Source organism: Besnoitia besnoiti, chromosome III (genome assembly GCF_002563875.1).
Source record: "Besnoitia besnoiti strain Bb-Ger1 chromosome III, whole genome shotgun sequence".
Classification (NCBI taxonomy): Eukaryota; Apicomplexa; class Conoidasida; order Eucoccidiorida; family Sarcocystidae; genus Besnoitia; species Besnoitia besnoiti.
In genome coordinates this window covers 5,247,869-5,259,087 of record NC_042358.1, presented here as the reverse complement: position 1 = coordinate 5,259,087, position 11,219 = coordinate 5,247,869, and the positions used below count along the sequence as shown (strand labels likewise).

Here is an 11,219-nt window from a genome sequence, read left to right as displayed (position 1 = left end):
CGCGTAGCATTGTTGCGGTGTATCCTTTGCGTGGCGAGGCTGACAGATGATAGTCCCGCCATTTGTTCCTACGTGTGACGGTTTGCAGCCAAGCAACACGGGACAACGCCTCAGTGGAGGCGAGTCAGTGAAGAGGTTTCCACACTTAGTTCGATACTTGTACTGTTTCAAAATATAGCGCCTCTCGGTTAGGAAAAACCAGAAGGCACCAGCCTACGTTTCGCTGTTTATCATCCGGGACCTACACGACGCTCACTCACGCAGAGCAGGTAGACCCGCACGACAAACACGAGCAGCTGCCACTACAGGATGAACCGGAGTCAGCACTTGACAGCTACTCCGAGTTCGGCCTCATGGTGATCTGCAGTAGCGACGTGACAGCTGCAGAAGCACGCACACACAAAAACACACCACGCGCATCAGCTAGGCGTTCTGTGTCAAAGCCGTCAATCTCCCGTGCAGTTCGGCCTTCACATTCGCCGCTACGCTCCCTACGTGGTGCGGAATTGAACGGAAGTCTCAGTTCTCGTCCCACTTAGCGGCAGACGTGCTGCCGGAAGTGCAACTGAACCTTGCCCGTCGCGCTTGCCATTCTCTTTCTCGCTGCCTTACGTTGCCTGCAAATTGGGCATTTGTTGCTTTGCATCCTCATGATGTTGGCGCACTGTCGAGTACAGGCACACACGCACAAATACAGGTGCACACATGACGCGCGTCATTCCTACAACGATTCGCCCCGAAAATGTGGCATACATTCGACTGGAAGTTCGACACGAATCGCAATGAAGTCCCTGCCCAGGTGCAGAGGCAGAGCAAATGCCTCTCATTGGCTCTACCCGCACGATGCCGCTGAGCCCATTTTTCCCGGTTTCGACAGACGCTTACCCCGCTGCAGAGGCACATGTGCCGGCACGGCAGGACGGCCGTGTTCCGTTCCTCAGTCAAGCAAATGACGCACTCCCTGAAGCAGCCGCAGACACCGAGAGCGCGAACCCACGATCCCCCCCCCTTCCATGACACCTCCGTCCTCCGACACAGCTCCTTCCGTCAGCGCGGGAAAGTGGGCTGGCGGCTAGCTGTGAAAGCTCCTCCCAGCCGAGCAGTGACCCAAAGCCTGCGCTTGCACCCTGCCTGCCCGGCGCGCGATTGTCTCTATCCTTCTTTCCATCCCGCCCGGCTACGCTGGCTTCCCCTGTCGCCCTCCTCCGTACGTTTTCCTCATTCTACGCGAGCAGTCAACCTGGCCCCCGCCGGGGTCGCCACGCACCCTGCCAGTCTGCGGCTGTTTGGCGCTCTGAAGAAAACGCTCTTCCGTTCGGCGCGCAAGTTCACACCGGCCTGGAGACGGCATCCCGCAAGCACCACGCACCTGCCAGAGAAATTGTCGCCGGCGCTCTCGGCCGATTGCGCGCTTCCTTTGGCGTCGCCGTCAGCGTCACCTGCTGCGCGTCCTGTCCGACCTCCCATCGGCAGGCGCTGCATCTCCGTGCTGTTCCCTCTCTCGATACCAAAAATTTCCTGCGACCACCAGGGGAGACAAAGAACTCCGGCATGCCAAGCGCAGCAGTGCCCTCGAGCCTCTCCCAGAGGTCTGTCCGCAGCTCTTGCGTCGGTCCGCGAGTGGCGACTCGGAAGCAGGCGCCGACTTCTCGCGACTCACAGAAACATATCATATCACGCACGACAGAAGATGTTACAGGGCGCACGTCTGTGTACATTCGATTGGAGTTACACAGTTCTGGATCGCGGGTGCCGCCGGTGTTGGAGTTCACGAAAACCTGGTTCCGACTCGAGACTCGCTGGGTTTCCAGTCCCCTCCCGCTTCCCACGCACCTGCACCTCGAAAGTCCGCGTGCCAAACTGGATTTTCTGCTTGACGATCTGCGCTCGCCATTCGTTTGCTCCGTCGAACGAGCTGTTGGGGTCCCCAGCCGCGCCCGGGTCTGGGTCGTCACTTGCAGCGGAGGAGTCTGAGCCTTCCGCCGCCGAGGTGCGCGTCGACGTGCCGCCCCGCGGCGCATGCACAATCCTGGCGAAAGTGTATTGATTCTTCACCATGGTGGCTTGCGGACTGGGAGACGCCGCGGACGCAGGTGGGACAGACGAGAGGCACACCGTCACTGGACAGACGCCGTTGCTGCCGTCCGCTTCTTCCTCGTGACCGGCTTGCCAGTCCGCCAGCATCAGAGCCTCTGCAGCAGCCGAGACACACAACGCGTGGAGCACATCAGCGCCTCCAAGTCCGAAGCGACTGGTCGTCTTCGGCCCCCCCTCGCATACACCCCCGTGGCGTGTCGAGCATGCAGAAAACTGGATAAATCTCGCGGGTTTAAGCGTGAACGCGGCGCAGGGCTTCACGCGTCGGCAAAGGAGAGTCGCTTCACAAGAAACAAACAAAGCAACTGCGATAGTGATGCATCATTCCGGGTCCACGAGAACATACTTGGTAGGCTCTCCATCGCTGTGCGCGTGGTCAACGCTTTATTCTGAAAGGCCTGCCCTACGCAAGGAGCGTGTGGAGCGCGCGCGTCGCAGCTAGCTGCCAACCGTTACACGGGCACGCCGGCATCGCAGGCTACGTACGAGCCCGGCGAGACTGGACAGTTAACGCGGAATGCAGACTGCCTGCGGAAGCGAGCAGCCCGTACGCATCGCGAGCTGCAGTCGGGCAGATAAAGCTCTCCATCCGTGCGGTCGGCGGTGACGTTAACGCAGAGAAAGCGCCAGGGGCTCACCATCAGGGGTCGTACAGAAGAACTGTCCCATGCCCGCAGGCAGACGCCGCGCGTAGCCCGGAGGAGGATAGGCGAGTCGAGAGACAAACGAGGGCGCCCCTGTGACCGGGTCAGTGAGTTGTCGAGCGTAGTAGGGGACAGATACATCGACCTCAGTAGAGGAGTCGAACAGAAACGAGAAAAAGAGACGGTCTGGGTAGGCTGAATCCTGCAGCAGAGAACGGGACACCGGCGTGGACGCCAATGAGAGCTGCCAGTCGCAAGCACTCTGCGCCCTTCAGATGTGGGCGCCCGCAGCGGCTGATGAGAGTTTCCACCACACGGACGGGCAGGGACGCAGCAACTGCTCAGACGGTTACCCCAGTCCACAAGCATTCAATCACCATCGGTACAACACGACGTCTCTTTTCTGAGCACGACGTGCATCGGCAGACAGTTCGTGGATTGATCCGCTTGCTCGCTGGGTCAAAGGGAGCGCCGAAAGACGGAAAGCAGACACGTTAGAGGCTGACAAGTCTGCATCGAACTCTCCCCATCGGGGACACACAAAGCGAACACGAAAGAACCGCATACGGCCACGACTTCGCCGGGAATACGCGGTCAGAGGGGGGTGTCAAGTAGCTTCGAAACGATTCCAAGCGCTGCGACACGCACCCGTACAGCTGCGTCGGTAGAGCAAGGCTCTCCCTCCTCGATTCTCTTGCGTACCTGGAAGCACTTCAGCGAGTGTTTATGAAGGTTGACAGGGTTTTTTACTACACAGGTCTGTTGGACGGTTAGTCGTGGAACTTCGGCAGCGCCAGGTCCCGGCAAATCACCTTGCGGGGCTCCAAATCCTGGTGGCTGCTGAAGAAGGAGATTCGCCGCGCCTGGGCCCCCTCCACCGCTGGGAGTTTGGAGCGAAGGCACGGAGACAATTTGTTGAGGTCCGAAACTCGTCCGGCTGGCGAGCTCCTGTCTATCTCGACTGGCTCCTCCACCCATTGTGGATGTTACAGAGAGGTGAAAACGCGGCGAAAAATAGCAAGGTGCTCCTCACAGAGGCAACCCGATCAATGACAGTACGGCGGAGAAAACTTGAGACGTGGGAGAAAACAGGTAACGAGCTCCCTTATCATTATCTCTGGTGACACAAAATAACTTCGTGACTTAGGGTAGTGGGAAAAAACCGAAGAAAGCACCTGCGTCTGTGCGACGCCTCCGGTTTCGTTAAATCAAAGCAAACCCGCGGCTGGATGACTTGGGTCTCTGTTTTAATCCGCCGCACGTGTCTCGTGAAGTAGCCAGATGCTGGTTTCGTCTGTCTGTGGGCGGGTCGAGTCCTCCGGAACAAGGCGCTCCAGAAATTCAAGCAGAACCGTCTCTAAGGCAGAAAAGTGCCTCAGAGTGGAGGACGTGCTGTTGCAAGGCAGGTAAAAAGCATGACATCAGTGAGAATTGTCGCCGCGCAGCTGGGGAGTACTGGAAGGCCAGACAGAATCTGATACACGACGTTTTCTCAAAAAACATTACAGTCAAGCGGTTTGAGTTTTCCACAGCTTGTGAATTTGCATCTTAGCTTTTCACTCCGTATCCGCCCAGGGGCCGCATACCTCGCGTGTGGTTTCCCGTGTGCTTTTCTCGCATCGAAAAACGGCGCTTCAGCAGATGCGTCGGATCCCGGGTGAGCCTCTGTGTGCAACTGCGCAGCTGCCGAGCACGTGACTGCAGAGAGATTATCCGTCACCACCGACGAAAAGACCCGGAAATCGTTATTATATACACAACCCCCCTTACTCATTTAGCAAAGATGCCCATTCTTCTCTTCAAGGGGGAAGCAAAGAAGCGTCTTCTCTGCACGGGTCTGTAATTGTGTGTACGTGCGCCTCCTCCCTGGCCTCACTCAGTCCCGTTGTGAGCCTCGCCGGGGCTTATGAGATCCGTTTAGGGAGAACGCGCTTGAGTCTTACGTATGCCATGCTGAGAACGATTCTCTGTGAGCACAGAACAGGCACGGTTTCAAGTAAAAGTAGGAGGACCGAAACCGCCATCCGACCGACAAAAACGCGTTTAGGAATAACTTCCGCTGAGCGTCGAGATTCTGTGGGCTCTGTCATGAGCATCGCCTTCAACACTCAGCAGAGTGTGTAGTCCAGCAAAATAACAGCGGTCTGTTCACGCGCCGCCATCGATAGTGATCGCAAGACTACCAGGATCTTCGATTCTGGCATCCAGAAAAGATAAGGAGTAGTTCGACGAAGATTGGTCTGAGTATGAAGTACATTGTATCGATCGGCTCCGATACTCATCACGCGACAGAAGCAGCTTACCCTCTTGTGTATGTGAAGAGGCACAGTCATGCAAATATGGGGAAAAACCTACGCATCTATACCAGGAAATCTGTTTCCGCTGTTGCATGCTCTGCAGGAGATTTGATGCAACGTCATATAAAGTCCGATCAACAGACAGACACCGCGCAGAGTAGGATCAGCATCAGCGTTTCCAGCATAACCCCGTCCAGCAGTCAGGATGCTGTTCTTTCGCGAGACTGGAGGAAAAAGGGCCTCGCTCAGTGGAGACTGACTGAAACATGACGCCATGGCAGGCTTGTGTCTTCATTGGGAGCCAAGTCTGCGCTGTGGAAACCTAGCAATATGTGCAGTCGCTTCTATCTCGTGAATTAACGGACGCCTGATATCGCTGTCCCTATATTCTCATGCGCTAAAACACCTAGACAAGGGAGACGCTGTGAGACGCAGGAGGGTTCTTATCCCAGGTATAAGTTATCCTCGGGAAGTTCACTGTCCGACACGCGTGCACGGTACTCGTGATAATAATAGTGACTGGAGCGTGAGCTTTAGAGATCAATAGCAGATGGAGGCTGTTTTCGTTTTATGAGCAATGCATAGATAACACCGTTCCTGGGTCTGTAGCGAAAGGTCGCCTCGGCCGAGTCACGCAAGCTATACTACAACTGGACTGTGAATGGTGGATTGCCAGTCTGCCCGTTTTGTTGGCGTCATATTCGTGGTAAGCGGCGAAGTAACGAAGCAAACGCGTTATTCAAACACTACAGACAAAACTATCTGTGTCTCTGTCTTACTCTGTTCCTTATGTTTTGGCTGCAGGCGCTTCTATTGGACTAACAACGAAGTCTTCTACCGGTTCCCTTGTCTGGCCCCAGTCAGTCAGTAACAACGAAGGCAAGGTTCTGTCCGCTGGACAGGCACAGCCAGTTGCCGGAACAGCTCTGCGTAGCTCAGGATCGATGAGCACAACCAGATCGGTTGGGCAGCTCGAATGCAGACATTGGTCGAGGCGGTAGTCTTCACCAGATAAATCTGTGAACGCAGACGGCAGGAGCATCCTACCGAGAAAACCCGCAGAGAGAAGCGCTCATTCATGTGAACACCTTCTGCGTAGAGTCATACCGACGTTACCACGACGATACTTGTGGCGAAAAATTAACCACAAGTGAGCGACAGTCGCAGGCGTTGATGGTGGTGGCCCTGCCAGCTGCCGTCTCGCCTGAGACGACCGCGACGAGGTCATGCTACTCCCGCCGAACGGCGACGCGCTTGGGACGTGGTATCTCATGTGAAGCGCAATTTTTCTTGCATGCACGGTGTCTGGGGCTGAATTTCTATAGAACTTCCTTGCTTGCATCTTTTCAAAAACGTAGATAAGCGAACTTTCGAGCTTTTCTTATCGGGAACTCTAGCCATACTCATCGGGCTCAGCCCGAGTTTTCTGTTGCTGTTTCGGATTTTTCCGTCTCCGCGCTTTGCGTTCAGGAGAAGCCGGGTTCAGTCGCGTCATACCTCTCGATTCGCTGTAGTTTCCCTCTGTCTCACCATGGATGAAGTGATCCATAGGTCGTTTGTCTACGGACTAGGCACAACAGCTATCCTGAGTCCAACCCTCCACTACCATCTCCCCGACCGAGGCCGGCGATGGCTCCGTCTCTTCAAGAAGCCCGGTGAGGCCATGCAAGTCCCTTCGTGTGTATCGTGTCTTACAGCAAGAAAGGACGCAATATTCGCAACCGTGGTTTTCCGATTGTGGAGGCGGAGTATTCTCGTCAATCCTCTGGTGCTCCCGTTTCACCTCTCGCAAGCGCTCGTCGTTTTCTTGCCTTGTTCATTTTTCGATATCACACTGGGTCACTATCGGCGACACTGGCCACGGCGTGCCTAGACGTCTGCTCTTCTAGAGAGTTGTCGCGATTCAGGGAGGATTACCCTATTTGTTGACGTCATCCGCTCCTCGGGTGCTTTCCCGGTCTGCGTGTTGCCCCTCTCCGCCTTGCCCGTCTTTCGTTTGCATTCTACTTCAGCCAAGAGGCAGGCGCTGGCAAATCGGTCACTGGGCTTTCCTCGAGTTCGGTCAGCTATTTCAGTGGCACACTGCACTGTATCGGTCGTATGTAACTTTCTAAGTTTGTGCAAGGAGTCGTCTTCCTCGTAAGAACTGAGAGACGGTGGGGGTTCGTGTGTGTGTGAAGGCGGATGGGTGCTGCTGTGGAGTGACTTCCCGGCGCAGGGATGGACCGTTTGCGAGTTTTGCCGAAGGCGAGGTGGAAGTAACTAGGTTACAACGCTTTCGTGTCTCTCCAAGCCTGGTAAAGGCGGCAGGATAACGTATGCCTTCAAACAACCCATTTTGCGATCGACCACGGCTTCTCCGCTCCGCGCGCTCGTGGCGCGGAATGGCGTGAGAGGCTGTCGCAGGCTGACCCTTATTTCACACAGGCGAAGCCTCTCGAGTCTTTGGTGAGGGTATGTAGCGCCATCTCCCTGACCCTGCTTTATGATTCACCGTTTCTCCCTTTGCTGGTGAATGTTTGTCCTGCGTTTGCGTTCAGTCTTGACGGCAATGTTGCTGTATCTGTTCTATGGTGCGATGCCCACCGATCGCCGCGACCTTTACACTCTCCTCGATGTCGACGTCTCAGCGTCTAAAAACGACATTCTGCAGGTGAGGCTGGTAGTTTAGGGTTAGCAACAGAAGACGCTGTCGCCGTCTGCGGCCGCTGCGGGTTGGTGAATTTGTCTTTTTCAATTCCTACTCGGGGACCGGCGAGCGCTCTGCGGGAACATCCTTTTTGTTGCCCCGTCGCGTTTCATGCTCCAGGCCTATCGAACGGTTTCGAAGAAGTTCCACCCTGACAAGGTGGCCGCGGCCGAGGCGTCCGGAGGCGCAGTGCCTCAGCGTCCTTCGGGCTTCAAGGGCATGTCGAATGAGGAGTTCTTCATGGAGATCAAGAAGGCGCAAGAAGTGCTCATGAACGACACTCGGAGGTCGAACTACGACCGATTCGGCGACTACAAATACGGTACGTCGCTTCCGGCCTCGCCGCAGCCGCCATTACCCCGCGCGCGTCCACTTTCTGGCGCCTTCCTTCTCTCTTTTGTGTTGTGAGGTCCGCGCCGTCTGTTAACTCCGTTGCCCGCCGCCTCGGCTCGAGAGGCGCGAGGGGCAGGCGCCTGTGCAACTGTTGCGCCTTTGTCGGAAGTTCACCTCGAAATAGATCGCGAAGGGGGGGGGGGGGGGGCGGGTCACGTTTGCGTCGCTTATGGTCTGGCTGGCACAGTCTGCGCCTTAGCATGGAGCACTAGAGCCGACTGGGAAAGACGAGGGCTTTCAATCGTCAGTTCTCTGTCGTCGCGGTTGCGGCGGCCAAGCGCCGTGGGCTGTTGGGGAGAACATAGAGTTCGTTGAAGCTTCGAGGTTTCTGTGGCTGTTTCTGTACAGGCGAGGTCGACGAGAAGACCACGATCATCGTTGTTTGCCTCGCCCTCGTTTCCCACCTTCTCTGCTTCTGCGTGGGGTTTCTGGTTTCCTATCCCAAGCACGCCACGTTTGCGCGCCAAGTGAGCTCGTCGTTCGCGTCGCTGAAAGGGCCACCCTAACCGGTGTCCTGGGTATCTTTTGAGCCCCGTCTCTGGCTTTGCGTCGCTGCTCCTTCCACGCGTCTGTGCCTTTTGTGGAAAGGAGGACGCGGTGCGTCGAACGGACTGAGCTGCAGCAGCGACAACCACGTTGGTGAGCAAGTTCTCCGCATGCGTGCCGCGAGCTGAATCACGCGCTCAGTGGGGGGTTTCCGTCGAGGCGACCACGTGTCTGGCGTGAGAAATCGCTGCTCTGTGCAGATCTACCTCGTCTACAACCTGGCGATGTTCTGCAACGAATTGCAGCTGCGCTTTGTGGACGACGGAGACTCGCTCGCTTTCCTGCCCTACGTCAGCAGGCTCGTACCATTTGAAAGAGTTCATGTAAGTCCGGCAAGGCGACCGTTTCGGAGCGCTGCTCAACCGATTTGGCTGTGTCGATGATAGGACTCACAAGATGGGCTCGAGGATTTTCGAGGGAAGTCACCCGTCGGGCATCCGGATGGAGCTCTGCGTTTCTGATTTGGTCACATCGTCTGGCTCGGAAAGGGATTCCGTTGCGGAACTGCCTATTCTCGAAAAAGCTTGCGCTGTGTGCGGTTTACACGTTTGGCGTGCGTTGACTGTTCAAACTTTTTTGTGCTTTGCTTCGTGCGTGTGCTCAGTTCTTCCGAAGCCTCTTTCCGTGCGTCCTTTGCGCAAGCATTTGCTTGTCTGCGTGGGTCTTCACGGACAACCCGGCGAAGCGCTTGGCTTTGCTGAAGGCTTTGTTGTCAACGAACCGCGTCTTGACCGAAAGGACGCAGGAGCTGATCCGCGTGACAGGTGAGCATCTCCCCTTCCAGCTTTTTCCGGTTCGCAGAGAATGTCGCACGACGACTACCTAAGAGCATAACTGAGGGCGAGGAGAGGAGGAGGAGGCGCACGACGACAGACAAGTAGCGGCTCTTTCTCGTTGCGTTGCCGTTGACCTGCCGAGACGCGCCGCAAACTACGGCAGCGGAAGAGCTCGCGTGTGTCTTGGCGGGAAAGCGATGCGTAGTGTCTGCGCAGGGATGCTCACGCGGATTCTGTACTCTGGACGCGTGTCTTTGTCGTGCCGATGCCCTCAGCGTATCTTAAGACCATAGGCACGCCGTCCACTGCGGCCATCAAGACGCAGCAGCTGCAGATGCAGAACCTGCATTCCGCGGCACTTCGCGTTCGGGCCGCTGGTAAGCTTTCACGGTCTTTGCTCTGACGGGGATCACGTCGTGGCATGCTGCTGACGAGTCGGCTCCTCCGGTCTCCCAGCCCTTCCCAGATCGTGGTCTTAGATGCGGCACAACCGCCCCAGCATACAAACACACTTATCTGTGTCGCTTTCCTTCCTGCGGGGTGTTTTGGGTGTCTCGTGAACGATCACTGAAGCGTTAGATAGCTTTAGGGATGATGTGATTCTGTTGTCCTCAAAACGTCTTTCCTGTGTGATTCGGGACCCCCCTTGCGGTGCAAAACTGGCGCATGGCAGGGGGTGCGAATGCGGTTTTAACACTGTGTTCGTGCTTCCGTTTGTGCGTTTTTCCCTTCGGACTCTTGTCATCTGTTTTCTCTGCGGGCGTGCTGCTCGAATGTACAGTCTTGTTTGCCTTCCATCTGGTTCTGTCAGGTCACGATCTCTCTTCGGCACCAGGAGCCGAAGAGGCTGCTGAACAGGCTGCGAAGGAGGCTGGCGGCGAGGGCGCTGCTAGTTCACAGCGCAAGAACGCCAGTCAGCAGAAGCCTGTCGGCTCTATAGCGCCTACCAAGGATAAGAAGGACGTTGCCGAATGGGAGGATTTCACCAATACCCTGAACGAGGAACAGAAGGAGCTCTTCAAACGCATGGTGGCGGATCAGGCAAGCGCGCGCGACCCCAGAAGCGTTCGCCCTTCGTTTTTCTCGTTCGTCGTTTTTAGTGTCTATGCATGTGGTGCGATGGAACGCCAGGCACGTGTGGAGTAGTGTGTGATAGAATGGTTGAGAGGATAGCCTGTCGAGGCGATTGCACTGGTGTGTTTTTGAGCATGGAGAAAATGCAAGTAGCCCTTACCTGCGGGCGGTTTTGTTTGTTAGCTGCTTACTTTGTGCCTGCTGCGTGCCGCCTTTGTTTTTGCGTCGCAGTATCGCAAGGCGGAAGCGGAAGAGAAAGCAAAGGACGTGGCGCGCAGCCGCTTTGACATCAACTGGGGCCAGATGCTTATGTGGGCGTGCATTCTGTATGTGTGGATTTACTACAAGTAGAGACAAAATTCAATCCTTTTGGGGCAGCAAGCGGCTTCTGCGTAAAGGCTGAACGCTCCCCCCCCCCTCCCCCCCTCCGTGCCACTTCTCTGGTGCCGAGGAGCTGATCTCTCTCAGTCAGCGAGTTCTTGTGTCTTGTTGGAAGGCGAACTATCACGAATATCTCCAAGGGCATTCAGTCTTTGGCGGGAGGCGCCCGCCTCGATATCGCTGGTGTGGCGTGCGCAAGGGGCCCTTCCAAGACAGAAGCCTCTGTTGTTGTGTGTTGGGGTCGTACGCGACATCGTTATTCGTCTTAGGCAACGGTCGAAATCGACTTTTTTTCTGCATGAAGAACAACGCCGCTGGTGGG

At 56.1% G+C, this 11,219-nt stretch overlaps 2 protein-coding genes across 2 annotated transcripts; one reads left to right on the top strand and one right to left on the bottom strand.

Moving 5' to 3' along the window:
* Nucleotides 1–334: 334 nt before the first annotated feature.
* Nucleotides 335–3,719, bottom strand: BESB_050460 (RING zinc finger protein; the record flags this gene model as incomplete). Its single annotated transcript, XM_029363497.1, has 7 exons — nt 335–381; nt 613–664; nt 886–961; nt 1,370–1,518; nt 1,834–2,192; nt 2,736–2,943; nt 3,444–3,719. 7 exons carry the CDS (start codon nt 3,717–3,719, stop codon nt 335–337), a joined length of 1,167 nt encoding a protein of 388 aa, XP_029220863.1.
* A 2,850-nt stretch (nt 3,720–6,569) lies between these two features.
* On the top strand, nt 6,570–10,588 carry BESB_050450 (DnaJ domain-containing protein; the record flags this gene model as incomplete). The annotated part of the gene is made up of 8 exons (XM_029363496.1): nt 6,570–6,693; nt 7,579–7,691; nt 7,848–8,049; nt 8,469–8,587; nt 8,867–8,989; nt 9,271–9,430; nt 9,718–9,819; nt 10,254–10,588. 8 exons carry the CDS (start codon nt 6,570–6,572, stop codon nt 10,586–10,588), a joined length of 1,278 nt encoding a protein of 425 aa, XP_029220862.1.
* Nucleotides 10,589–11,219: the final 631 nt, after the last annotated feature.